Consider the following 14,816-nt stretch of genomic DNA (forward strand, 5'->3'; position numbering starts at 1 on the left):
CTCACCTACCTGCAGCGCGGGCAATATTGGAATTCCATCCTTAATTATTGGCTCCTTAATTGTGATGTTTGCCTGGTTTTAGGTTACCGACCCTACATTCGATCTTTAAAAACGGCACACTAAACGCACATACGATTCGACGTCAAAGCATATTCTATGATAAAGATGAAATCTGGGGGCACGGCAGTGCCCCCGCCAAGTCGAGCAAAAAAAAAGCGGCACGGCCGTACCATCCTTTTCTCGAAGCAATTCGGGCCTTTTTCGACCCCCTATAATTCGGTTGTGGATAAAGCAAGAAACTTGAATCTTCAGTAACTAATCCGGCATTGTATAAACACGGAATATTTAAAATTTCAGTCAATTTGAACCAGTAGTTTAAGAATGACAACTTGTTAAAGTTTCTAAATTTTGTCACTCACTGACTCACCGATCATCAAAAGTCCAAGGCACTTCTAGCAGACTTAGAAGCTTCATATTTGGAATACATATAGAGTTTAGTGTCTTAATCATGGGAAAACTTAAATATTTTGTAATTTCGGTCCAGTTTTCCAAATACACCAACTGCATCAATAACTTTGTAATCCCATATAAATATATGGGATTACAAAGTTATTTATGCAGTTGGTGGTTGGTGGTGGTATCAAAAAGAAAGGCTCTACAAAAAGAAGTGAGATCCCATCAAAAACATCCTGTAAAAAACCCAAGTCTCGCAGCTCAGTCTTTCTACCGTCAAAAGTTGTGAGATCCATGTAATACCAAGTCGGTTAATCTATTTAGTGTCTACTTGAAGGACCTTCTGTCTTAAGTTATTACATAAGTTATTATCATGCCAATATTAAAAATATTTAACGTTTTAAACAAATAGATCGACTTGGACATCGCATGAAAACAAAATGAATATTACAATATTATATTAGATTCCTTAGTCTCTCGCGCCTCACGCGATTGAAACTCTCGTTCCTGTTGGTCGCTGGCCCGTCGTGCTGTGTAGTGTGATACATACTAATAATCAAATCAAGCGATGTCCAAGTCGATCTATTTGTTTAAAACGTTAAATATTTTTAATATTGGCATGATAATAACTTATGTAATAACTTAAGACAGAAGGTCCTTCAAGTAGACACTAAATAGATTAACCGACTTGGTATTACATGGATCTCACAACTTTTGACGGTAGAAAGACTGAGCTGCGAGACTTGGGTTTTTTACAGGATGTTTTTGATGGGATTTAATTAACGTGAGCTAAAAAGAGACGAAGTAAATTCGGACTAAATAGCTACATTTCAACGTGCCGCTCCCGGAGCGCTAATATGAATATTTATGCCAATAATTAATGATATTATGGCTATTCAAATATTGTTATAGTAGAATAATAGTACATAGTACTCTTCGTGTAAGCCTATAATATTTAGTAGAAAACCGTAAAGTATCTTTACTCCAATAAAACTAGTCCTGTTTAAAAAAAAAAAGTCTAAAAGATTATTCACTAGTAAAAACTATCAAAGTATAACAAACAACACTTCAATTTAATAATTTATTCCTATAAAAGAAATATTTTTATAGTCTATAGAACGTTACCGATTTATCAATCAGGTTCATATCAATATTCAATCACAATACAAGAACCACGAATTTTAATCAATCACAAGTTAGATCTTTTGATTTGAATATTATTTTATTGCATCAACTGTTTTATTAGATTTATAGAGTCCTTTAAAATGTTCTCTTTCAAGTTTTAAAATTCACCTGTCTTTTGACAAATCTCGGTAGAGTTGTCTTTGTATATATTTTACAAGCTGCGCGTCGCGGTTTCACCCCCGTGGCTCCGCTCCTGTTGGTCTTAGTGTAGGTCCACACTGCGAGCCTAGCGCGGTTGCGACGGCGGGCGCGAAATATCAAACGTATGAAACGCGCCTTTGCGTCCATATTGTAGTGACTAACGTGCTGGCCACGGACAATTCGCTATAGCGAAAATTCGCGCGGCGCGACTGGCGGCGCGTCTTGCGAATGAATCAAATGTATGGAAATGTACTGGGCATGCCACGCGCAGCGGCGACCAGCGAGACGACCGGCGAATTTCCCCGAGCGAATCGCGCGGCACGACTAGCGATCGAAACAAATGTATGAGTTATTACGGCGCAGGCCACGGAGTCGAGCGGCAGACGCGGCGACTACTCCCGGAGCGAACTTAATTTAAAATAGTTTGTTTTTTTTTCGCGAAAATGGAGACGGAAGCTTTTATTGCAGAAATTCTAGCTAGACCAGCTATTTGGAAGTCTAGCCACCCGCAACATAATTTTTCATCATGCCTATATTTTTCATATTTTTGGTGGAATTCTCCGTCTGTAACACGATTTCTATTTAATTCGTGTACTCCACTATATCTTCCAAACATTAAATCTTGAGCAAAAAAGCTGCTACTCTCCAAACAACGTCGAGCTAACTTTGATAAAGCCATCTCGTCTCCTCGTCTACACTGGTCGCGGCGGCGAACGCAACTGCCCGTGGCGTGCTTACCGCGCCGCGCGAATCGCCGCGCCGCCCGTCGCGCCGTCGGTCGCGCCGCCGGTGTCCGTGGCCAAGGTGTGACAGCTTGGCCACGGACACCGGCGGCGCGACCGACGGCGCGACCGGCGGCGCGGCAATTCGCGCGGCGCGGTAAGCACGCCACGGGCAAATGCGTTCGCCGCCGCGACCAGTGTAGACGAGGAGACGAGATAGCTTTATCAAAGTTAGCTCGACGTTGTTTGGAGAGTAGCAGCTTTTTTGCTCAAGATTTAATGTTTGGAAGATATAGTGGAGTACACGAATTAAATAGAAATCGTGTTACAGACGGAGAATTCCACCAAAAATATGAAAAATATAGGCATGATGAAAAATTATGTTGCGGGTGGCTAGACTTCCAAATAGCTGGTCTAGCTAGAATTTCTGCAATAAAAGCTTCCGTCTCCATTTTCGCGAAAAAAAAACAAACTATTTTAAATTAAGTTCGCTCCGGGAGTAGTCGCCGCGTCTGCCGCTCGACTCCGTGGCCTGCGCCGTAATAACTCATACATTTGTTTCGATCGCTAGTCGTGCCGCGCGATTCGCTCGGGGAAATTCGCCGGTCGTCTCGCTGGTCGCCGCTGCGCGTGGCATGCCCAGTACATTTCCATACATTTGATTCATTCGCAAGACGCGCCGCCAGTCGCGCCGCGCGAATTTTCGCTATAGCGAATTGTCCGTGGCCAGCACGTGAGGCGGAAGCCTAGCGCGACGGGACTGAGCGAGACAGCGCGCGTAGTTTTCAAACGCTTCTGTCCGCGCGTTCTGGCCACACTACGGGCCTAGTCAGCAAGCGGTCTTGTCGCTCGACTTCTTATAATATTATATCCTTTATTGTTTTTCGTAAAATAGCGGTAAATACTAAATACTTAATTGTTTATAAGTGCGATTCAATCTAAAACACTTATATACACCACAGTAATTTTGTAGGGTATAATCTCAATTCTTCATATAAGATTCACACGTTATTCCTCTGTTTTTATTTATTTCGTGCACAACTTCTATAATGATCTCATCTCAAAATCGGACTGTCCAGTAAAATATCATTGATATCATTCATTATATAATCCGATTAATAATATTGTTCGCTGTTCGCTGTTCGCTGTTCGCTGTTCGCTGTTCGCTGTTCGCTGTTAGCTGTTCGCTGTTCGCTGTTCGCTGTTCGCTGTTCGCTGTTCGCTGTTCGCTGTTCGCTGTTCGCTGTTCGTTGTTCGCTGTTCGCTGTTCGCTGTTCGCTGTTCGCTGTTCGCTGTCGCTGTTCGCTGTTCGCTGTTCGCTGTTCGCTGTTCGCTGTTCGCTGTTCGCTGTTCGCTGTTCGCTGTCCGCTGTCCGCTGTTCGCTGTTCGCTGTTCGCTGTTCGCTGTTCGCTGTTCGCTGTTCGCTGTTCGCTGTCGCTATCGCTGTTCCCTGTTCGCTGTTCCCTGTTCGCTGTTCGCTGTTCGCTGTTCGCTGTTCGCTGTTCGCTGTTCGCTGTTCGCTGTCGCTGTTCGCTGTTCGCTGTTCGCTGTTCGCTGTTCGCTGTTCGCTGTTCGCTGTTCGCTGTTCGCTGTTCGCTGTTCGCTGTTCGCTGTTCGCTGTTCGCTGTTCGCTGTTCGCTGTTCGCTGTTCGCTGGTCGCTGTTCGCTGTTCGCTGGTCGCTGTTCGCTGTTCGCTGTTCGTTGTTCGTTTTTGTGTTCGTGTTTGTGTTTGTGTATGTTCACATTCACATTCACATTCACATTCACATTCACATTCACATTCACATTCACATTCACATTCACATTCACATTCACATTCACATTCACATTCACATTCACATTCACATTCACATTCACATTCACATTCACATTCACATTCACATTCACATTCACATTCACATTCACATTCACATTCACATTCACATTGTTCGTTGTTCGTTGTTCGCTGTTCGCTGTTCGCTGTTCGCTGTTCGCTGTTCGCTGTTCGCTGTTCGCTGTTCGCTGTTCGCTGTTCGCTGTTCGCTGTTCGCTGTTCGCTGTTCGCTGTTCGCTGTTCGCTGTTCGCTGTTCGCTGTTCGCTGTTCGCTGTTCGCTGTTCGCTGTTCGCTGTTCGCTGTTCGCTGTTCGCTGTTCGCTGTTCGCTGTTCGCTGTTCGCTGTTCGCTGTTCGCTGTTCGCTGTTCGCTGTTCGCTGTTCGCTGTTCGCTGTTCGCTGTTCGCTGTTCGCTGTTCGCTGTTCGCTGTTCGCTGTTCGCTGTTCGCTGTTCGCTGTTCGCTGTTCGCTGTTCGCTGTTCGCTGTTCGCTGTTCGCTGTTCGCTGTTCGCTGTTCGCTGTTCGCTGTTCGCTGTTCGCTGTTCGCTGTTCGCTGTTCGCTGTTCGCTGTTCGCTGTTCGCTGTTCGCTGTTCGCTGTTCGCTGTTCGCTGTTCGCTGTTCGCTGTTCGCTGTTCGCTGTTCGCTGTTCGCTGTTCGCTGTTCGCTGTTCGCTGTTCGCTGTTCGCTGTTCGCTGTTCGCTGTTCGCTGTTCGCTGTTCGTTTTTGTGTTCGTGTTTGTGTTTGTGTATGTTCACATTCACATTCACATTCACATTCACATTCACATTCACATTCACATTCACATTCACATTCACATTCACATTCACATTCACATTCACATTCACATTCACATTCACATTCACATTCACATTCACATTCACATTCACATTCACATTCACATTCACGTTGTTCGCTGTTCGCTGTTCGCTGTTCGCTGTTCGCTGTTCGCTGTTCGCTGTTCGCTGTTCGCTGTTCGCTGTTCGCTGTTCGCTGTTCGCTGTTCGCTGTTCGCTGTTCGCTGTTCGCTGTTCGCTGTTCGCTGTTCGCTGTTCGCTGTTCGCTGTTCGCTGTTCGCTGTTCGCTGTTCGCTGTTCGCTGTTCGCTGTTCGCTGTTCGCTGTTCGCTGTTCGCTGTTCGCTGTTCGCTGTTCGCTGTTCGCTGTTCGCTGTTCGCTGTTCGCTGTTCGCTGTTCGCTGTTCGCTGACACATGATGATGGCAAGGTCCAAGATTTACTTCAAGTGAAACTATTTCACAATCCATGTTCACTTTTAAATCAGTAGCAAGACAATCGGCTGTTCGCTGTTCGCTGTTCGCTGTTCGCTGTTCGCTGTTCGCTTTTCGCTGTTCGCTGTTCGCTGTTCGCTGTTCGCTGTTCGCTGTTCGCTGTTCGCTGTTCGCAGTTCGCTGTTCGCTGTTCGCTGTTCGCTGTTCGCTGTTCGCTGTTCGCTGTTCGCTGTTCGCTGTTCGCTGTTCGCTGTTCGCTGTTCGCTGTTCGCTGTTCGCTGTTCGCTGTTCGCTGTTCGCTGTTCGCTGTTCGCTGACACATGATGATGGCAAGGTCCAAGATTTACTTCAAGTGAAACTATTTCACAATCCATGTTCACTTTTAAATCAGTAGCAAGACAATCGGCTGTTCGCTGTTCGCTGTTCGCTGTTCGCTGTTCGCTGTTCGCTTTTCGCTGTTCGCTGTTCGCTGTTCGCTGTTCGCTGTTCGCTGTTCGCTGTTCGCTGTTCGCAGTTCGCTGTTCGCTGTTCGCTGTTCGCTGTTCGCTGTTCGCTGTTCGCTGTTCGCTGTTCGCTGTTCGCTGTTCGCTGTTCGCTGTTCGCTGTTCGCTGTTCGCTGTTCGCTGTTCGCTGTTCGCTGTTCGCTGTTCGCTGTTCGCTGTTCGCTGTTCGCTGTTCGCTGTTCGCTGTTCGCTGTTCGCTGTTCGCTGTTCGCTGTTCGCTGTTCGCTGTTCGCTGTTCGCTGTTCGCTGTTCGCTGTTCGCTGTTCGCTGTTCGCTGTTCGCTGTTCGCTGTTCGCTGTTCGCTGTTCGCTGTTCGCTGTTCGCTGTTCGCTGTTCGCTGTTCGCTGTTCGCTGTTCGCTGTTCGCTGTTCGCTGTCGCTTTTCGCTGTTCGCTGTTCGCTGTTCGCAGTTCGCAGTTCGCTGTTCGCTGTTCGCTGTTCGCTGTTCGCTGTTCGCTGTTCGCTGTCGCTGTCGCTTTTCGCTGTTCGCTGTTCGCTGTTCGCTGTTCGCTGTTCGCTGTTCGCTGTTCGCTGTTTGCTGTCGCTATCGCTGTTCGCTGTTCGCTGTTCGCTGTTCGCTGTTCGCTGTTCGCTGACACATGATGATGGCAAGGTCCAAGATTTACTTCAAGTGAAACTATTTCACAATCCATGTTCACTTTTAAATCAGTAGCAAGACAATCGACAATCGACGCGCTCGCTGTCAAGGACAATTTTTTTTTTATTTTTAGCTACTGAGTGGACGTCAGAGGCAGGAGACGTTCGCAACACTTCTATTCATTCATATTTATATGATCTGATCTGAAGTATGTCTCAATATATGTCGATTAAATTTTTAATTTTTTTTTTTTAACAAGGAGTACCTATACATATATATTAAAAATATATAGTTCCCCTATATATTACCAAGGGGAACCAACCAAGTTTTAGATTATTAGATTAGACCTCTAGCGTAATCAAAATTTAATTTAAAATTACAGGTCTCATTCAAACTCCCATCCCCTAGTTTAAGGGGTTGGGGGATGAAAGTAACAAGTTTTATAATTTTTTTGTTGTTTGTGTGCTAATACTAGCTTACATACAAAATTTCAGCTTTCTAGGACATTAGGAAATACCTTAAGAATTTTGATGATCATCAGTGAGTCAGTGACGAAATTAGCGTTTTTTAGATATAAATAAAATCTGAAGTATAAAAGCTAATGTAATTAAAACTTAATATGTTCAATAAGTCCACTATTGACAATATATCCCGAAAATTTTGTTGATCTAGCATAATCCAAACCCAAGTTATGAGGGTTCAAAAAAACGTCGAAGCGCTTCGAGAAAAGGTAGGTAGTGCCCGTGCGCTTCGCTTTCGCTTGGCTCGTCTTGGCGGGGGCACTACCGTGCCCCCAGATACTTCATAATTATTGTGCTATTGTGATTCATGTTTGTAGGTAAATTTAACTAAAAAGGTAATGAATGACGACTGAAATATTAACTTACGTAGCTGTTTTCACATTTCTCAATTCAGGAGCGTAAAAATCTGGGTTGTTTTTAAAGAACATGCCAACCATTATAGCGTCCACATTAGGTAGATTTCTACTGTCTGTTTTTTCGAAATTTGGTTCCATGACAAACAAAAATAACACATAAAGAACAAAACTGATTACAGACACCTTGAATCACAAGAAATAAGTTATACAAGAAACAAAACCAAAAGCGAAATTCAGCAACGACGTGAGTAAACGTTGGGATCACTTGTTATTTACGCCGCTGTGACGTCATGGCAGATGCAGCCAATCATGGATGTTTTCGGTCACGTGGTAATTTAAAAAAATATGATGTTTTTTGTCGACGATTTATAAATAAATAAGTTATTATTTATATCATTTATTAATTTAAATCGCTTCAAAAACCTTATATGTATATGGATTACACAAAAAAGTAATTTATTTTTTATACTGTCAAATAGCCTATTGTTTAATTTTATTTACACACTGTTTTATTTTGCACCAAATCTCGAAACAGTCAGAAATTAATGACGCACATAGTACATAATATATACATATTAAGACAGAGGTTAAGCTTAAATAACTTGAAAAATAAATAACATGATCACGCCCACGTGTTGGTGTTTTAAAAAATTCAATCATAAACTGAGAATAACTGTAAATATTTTAGAATTAGAAAAATAAATATGTACCACAATAACATTCAAGTATTAGAAAAAATTTATACATAATTCCACCCACGTGCTAGTGTATCTATACATATTATCTATACATATTATAATAAAATTGAAAAAATTGAAAAATACAATCAAAAAGTGAGGTTAATTTTAAATAACTTAGAAAAATAAATACCATAATTACACCTAAGTACCTATTAGAAAAAGATATGTAATTACTTACTTTTTTTTTTAATTCACTGGAATTAGAATAATTAAAATAAACACTTTGATTGTGCTGATCACTTTAATATAATATTATCACGTCACCATAGAGCGTTGGAAATAAATACGAGTGCAATAGAAAAACGGTCAAGTAAAGTGGTAGGACGTACGTTAAAACGATACGATATCCCTACTCCGCTGGAGAAAGTATACGTCGAATCACGCGTGGTAGGGATAAGAAAAAAAATGTCACGAGTACGGCGTAACGCAAAAATGTAACGCGCGCGGCGTAACGCAAAAAATGTAACGCGCGCGGCGTAACGCAAAAAATGTCTCACAAAATTTTTGTCCACCCCCGATAAAGAAGTTTCACTTCAAAAAAATATATTTTATATTTCATATAACAGTAATTAATTAATGATTATTGTTAAGTTAAATTTGCAATTACTTAAATTTATAACGGGGTAATAATATATTATTAAGGGTTATAACCCCTAATTCATATAGGGGTTGATGGAATGAATTAAGTGACATGGTATTAAACAGTTAAAAAGACAAATTGAGATCAATAAATAATTTACAATAAAATTATAGAAGTATTTTTAATTTTTATTAAATCGTCGCCTTACTCCATAACGTGACGGTATTGCCCTCACCGATGCAATTTTACTCTCAACACGCCTAAAGAAGTTTCACTTCATAAAATTTAGGCTTGTGGGGAATAAATTAAACGTTTATTTTAACTTGATTAAGAGTGATTTTTTTAAACTTAACTTACCAGAGTGGATTCCGTTGCTTCAAAATCGTTTCTATTGACCTGAGGTTCGATTTTCCTCTCTACAACATAGTACCTGGAAAGTGTTAATTACATAATCAAAAAAAGTTTTTATACAGCATGTAGTACATAATTTATACACAGTGAAGAATCAACAAACATACAAGTAAAATGGATATATTTTAATAGTATCACGTCACTCAAAATTATTTGCTTTTGTCAACTCTAAATTAATTAAATTTTAATAATATTTATAATATGTTCAATTTAATTACATATGTGCTGTCACAAAGAAAGCATGTACACTACAATATTATATTATGACTGACAAATGAATGTAAAATCAATAATTTCTTTATAAATCTAATTATAATAAATCTTATACATATATAAAAATGAATCGCAAAATGTGTTGATAAGCGCATGTATGGTTTGGCGTATGCCGTAAATAAATAAATAAATAAATAACTCGAGAACGGCTGAACCGATTTCGATAATTCTTTTTTTTTATATCCCTTGAAGCACGAGGATAGTTTTTATGTAGAGAAAACGTAAACATGTACCATGGGCGAAGCCGGGGCGGACCGCTAGTTTCTTTATAAATCTAATTATAATAAATAATATATTTACTTGTCAGTTTTAGACGGGTCTATAACTTGTCCATCCTTCAGCCATTGCACACTGCAGAGTGGAGCACATTCCACTGTACATGAGAGGGAGATATTCTGAAATAAATATTAATTAAAAATATTAGATAGATAGATAATACTTTATTGCACACACACGATTTACATAAACTACAAAAAAGACAAACATTAATAGAAATTTGACTTTTTAAAAGCTTTAACGCATTTTTTAAGTTATAGCGAGCAAAATTGTGCTTGTAACAATGTTATTATAGTTTTCTAAATATTTTAAATGTGGTTTGTTTTAGTGTCTGTGATCTCGTGAAATCTACCCAAAAAGTTAAATATTGCTGTAAATAGAGCTATTAATATTTCGTGGTTTTAAATTTGTTAAAATAATATTCAATTGATAAATATTTGAAACTTACTTGAGATTTATACAAAGCTCCGCTGTAGTGATTCATTGCGTATTTGAAACTAGGTGGCGCTGAAACAAAATATCATTGTATTAATATTTTATGGAGATATCTTGCTATTTCCATTTATGTATTTATAACTTTGGACTACATAATTTGGACTACATTTAAATAAAGAAGAAAGAAATTTGAATTATTATTAACGCAGTCAGTTGTTGCGTCTTACATTTTGCAATAATAACACTTTTCATATTGAGATTATCGTAGTCTGTTTCAAAAATTAAACACTGATATTATTTATTGGAGAATGTGTATATTGTGCATCCACTATGCAAATTTGTTTATTTTCAATCAGCTATTACATAAATAGCTGACATTTAATCATCCACCTAGGCTAATAATTAACTCACCCAACACGACCATACTCACATAGACAAGCTCATCAATCAGCAGCTAAACCAACTATTTAATCAACCGCCTAACCTGCACCAGCCATTTAACCAACTGACTAGGCACTCTATTAACTCACCCAGCACGTCCACGCTCACGCTCGCAGGCTCCCCCTCCCCCCCCGCACTGGTCGCGCGACACGAGAAGTTGGTCCTGTGGTCCAAAGTGACCGGGTCTATGGTCCAATTTTGGGATACTATGTCGCTTACTAGACGACCGCCGCGATGCCAACGGTATCTGAAAGTTTTTTAATGGTGGATAATATTTTTTTATATATTAGTAATGTTAAAATCTAAAAGTATCTATAAGTTTGCAAGTAAGTATTGATTAATGTAAAATTCTGTAACATATTGTTATATGGATAATCAGAAAGTAGCTTTGTGATCATCTTTAAACATCTGCCCTATTGCAAGTAAAAAAACCGATACTATAATTTAAGAAACCGTAAAAAAAAACACACAAAACCTCGATCCTTGTTTGTTAATTAATTTTGTCTGTTTAAATTGATTCAAAATTCAATGTAAAGGAATCGGTTACATACAAACATACAGGTGAAGTTAATAAAAGCGTGTTAAAAATACCAAGAAGAAGCGACTAATATATTTTCTAATGCCTATGATATTGGTGATGCTTTAAAATTATATATATTACGAAAATATGTAATGTCACCACATAAAGATATCGTCAAAACTAGACAAAAAACTTACTTTTATTCGATTTATAATTTTTTTTAATTGAGCTAAATAGGCTCTATTTATATTTTACTTCGACCAAAACCAGGAGAAACAACAAGTATAATATTTTACTTACCTATGAGCTTCAGGTCGACCCTTTTCTTCAATACTACAGCTAAGTACTAAAGATTTGCCTTTCACCACTCGCCATGGGGAATAAGTTAATTTCGCTGGGCCGGGCGGGTCTGAAATTTAAAAGGATAAAAATATCATTTATTTCAAGGAAAGATAAATAATATTATCTACATGTTACAGACAAAAATAGTTGCCGGTTAAAATCACTTTTGACCAGCAATGATTTTTGACTGTAATATAGATACATATTTTCTCTGTCGGGGACGTCCACGTGAGGTGTTTTTTTTATTTTTTTTGAAATTTGACGATGTTGATGAGATCTGACTTAACCTCCTCCCTCCCTAAAACAGGTTACGTTATATATGGACGTCCCCCGACAGAGAAAACAGTCAAAACAGCTATTAAATTAAAGCATCTTTGAAGAAAGCTTTAAGCTTCAAGTTTACTTTTAACTGAAAGCTTCTTTGAAGAAAGCTTTAAGCTTCAAGTTAACTTTTAACGATATTTCAGTAGACATTAATTACTTGATCAAAGCAACCTATAAAATTTACTTTTCCCTTTTTCATAAAGAAATATAAAGATTCAAATGTCAGATTTTTTATTATTTGTAATACAAAATCTACTCACAGTTTACAACTAGTTCCGTATACTGGCTTTCATTGCCCCAGCCAGCGTAATTCTTGCCTTTACAAGAATAGTTGCCATGGAAACTCTTAGTTGTATCTTGTAGTAACAGCATCGATGGGTCCACTTCGTTGCAGAGGTTTTCTGGAATACACAAACATATTAAATGAAAACGTGATAAATGAAGGCTAAAAATTTACAGGAAAAACAAAATAGTAAGAATAATTTTTGAAGTGAAACTTCTTTATCGGGGTTGAAAAAAAATTAAGTGTAACATTTTTTCGTTACGCATGACATTTTTCTGTTACGCGCCATCTTTTTCTTATCCCTACCACGCGTGATTCGACGTATTTGAAAAATAAGATCATAAAGAAGTTTCACTTCTTACGTGTGTACACTAGTACACGCACACATTTTTTTTATTTAGCATACACTTTGCAACTTTTATCATACAAAGAAAAGGAGAAGGAATTAAATTACGGTAAAAGTTAAATATCGTGAAATCCTACTAATATTACAAATGCGAAATTTTGTGTGTTTGTTACTCTTTCACGCAAATATTACTGAACAGATTACAATAAAATTGAGCACACATATATGGAGTAACTTGGATTAACACATAGGATAGTTTTTATTTCGGTAATTCCACGGGAACGGGAAATGTGTTTTTCTTTGAAAACGCGGGCAAAGCAGCGGCTTTGCCCGCGTATAATCGCTATAACCGCTATATATCATATCATCACGCTAAGACCAACAGCGGTTGGTCTTAGCGTGATGATATATAGCCTATAGCCTTCCTCGATAAATGGGCTATCTAACACCGAAAGAATTTTTCAATACTACTTCTTACTACTTCTAACTAATTCTCACTACTAACTACTATTAACTACTCACCATCAGTCCCATTACACTCCGGTAGATGTTTCAACAACTCCCCATCCAAGTACCAAATAACTTCATCCAAAACAGCAGGGTTGCCGCTAACCACAGAACAAGTTAGGGTCACGTTGCGATGTTCCGTTTCTAGTATGGGGCTTTCGGGGCTCATTGTTAGACGGACTTGGGGCTTAACTGAAATATTTAAAAATAATAGTATAAATTTATAAAGAATAGAAAAAATTCAATCACGAGGCGGGACTCGAACCCGCATCCTTTCACGCCAATCCGGGGCGGATACTTGACAAATTCCATAGAATAAATTCGATCGCTCTGGCGGATCACGAGTGGCTGAATCTGTACTTATATTTTAAGGAGGATTTTTTGGGGTAGTTTGTTTATTTGCTTAAAACAAAAATTAATAAATTGATCTTTAAAAATATTTACCATCATCACATCCGAGTATTATTAGGCTTCATTTTATAATTTTGTTACATTCTAATTATTAATGTATGGATGTAAACTGTTAAGGATCAATCGAATTCTATGATAACAGTGATAAAGCTTTAAAAATAAACATTTAGTATTTTAATTTAATTTAATTGTCCACATTTAATTGTCCATGTCATCACCAGTTGCGTCAAGGATGATGAGACACGACGCTATATAACAACTAGATGATGGTGATGACTCACAGAGCACATTGACGCTGATCATCTCGCCCGTAGTCCCGTTGCCCACAACGTTAGCGAGCAGGCACGTGTAGTTGCCCATGTCTTCACCATTTGCGTCAAGGATGATGAGCGCGTGTTGATCTGTCGTACCACCTTGGTAGTGGCTTGTGTTTACGTTTAGACGTTCACCGTTGCGGTACCTGAAAATAAATAAATAAATACATAGGTGATACAATATTATAAAGGCGAGTTACATTATATTGAGACCTGCTGACTATAGACCTATAGAGGCAAGTTATTACCATTATTTTTCACATTAATATCGAATCAATTTAAACTCCGCTGAAATATAATAACGACACTAATAATAATGGCTTAACAGAAGATTTTGTTTAATCTTTTGAAACTCGGTAAAACAAAAACGAACAAAATCACGCCTTACCACAACCGTAAAACTTGCTCACTTAAAGAGATTACGTATAAAATATTTCAAGATTAAAAGGCCTAATGCCACAAAAGTTAGTGCTTAAAACTTGCACCTTTATGACCTAACTTAACTTGGGCTTAACGTTGTTACATGTTACTTGTACTTAGCATGTTAAACTTTGTCCTATTAAGTGAACGGGCAAAAGATGACTTAAATTTTGAGCTAGATTTTGTGTTGTAAGTTAGATTGCTTAATTTATATCACACTAGCATAGCGTGTCCCTCGGTTTTCATTAACTTTTTCAAACCTTTAGTGCTTACTAGCGGTCTGCCCCGGCTTCACCCGTGGTATATATTTACATTTTCCGGGATAAAATATAGCATAAATATGGATTCGGAAGAATCCCTCTAAGTCATGGTAAAAGAAATTTTGAAATCGGTCCAGTCGTTTTTGAACCTATTCAATACAAACATACATAAATACAAAGGTTTCCTCTTTATAATATCAGTATAGATTTACAATTACCCTGTTTTTGATTTTTCAACTATTTTTTATTTCATCTAAGCGTCACAGGCTAATCATAATATTTACCATACTTAGATAATTGTTAAGTATCTATGTATAATTGATGAAATAATAATTAGGTACTATCAGAAATATACACAAAGAAATATTTGTAGATACCTAATAACTTACTTAATAAAATTTTTGCTTATAAATCGAT

At 38.7% G+C, this 14,816-nt stretch overlaps 1 protein-coding gene across 1 annotated transcript in view; it reads right to left on the reverse strand.

Moving 5' to 3' along the window:
* The window catches only part of nrm (neuromusculin), a 385,531-nt gene that overhangs the window by 19,425 nt on the left and 351,290 nt on the right, over window positions 1-14,816 (reverse strand). Inside the window, exons 11-18 of the mRNA XM_090117221.1 lie at window positions 13,687-13,865; window positions 13,010-13,186; window positions 12,119-12,259; window positions 11,493-11,601; window positions 10,762-10,919; window positions 10,245-10,303; window positions 9,821-9,915; window positions 9,194-9,266 (exon numbers count right to left, since the gene is read on the reverse strand). Of these exons, the coding sequence (XP_089973347.1) occupies window positions 9,194-9,266; window positions 9,821-9,915; window positions 10,245-10,303; window positions 10,762-10,919; window positions 11,493-11,601; window positions 12,119-12,259; window positions 13,010-13,186; window positions 13,687-13,865 (991 nt within the window). The remainder of the gene's footprint in view (window positions 1-9,193; window positions 9,267-9,820; window positions 9,916-10,244; window positions 10,304-10,761; window positions 10,920-11,492; window positions 11,602-12,118; window positions 12,260-13,009; window positions 13,187-13,686; window positions 13,866-14,816) is intronic.

The sequence above is a fragment of the Colias eurytheme genome, chromosome 27, assembly GCF_061535395.1.
Source record: "Colias eurytheme isolate Ceu_HAF_F1 chromosome 27, ilColEury1 Martin Lab GWU primary, whole genome shotgun sequence".
NCBI lineage: Eukaryota > Metazoa > Arthropoda > Insecta > Lepidoptera > Pieridae > Colias > Colias eurytheme.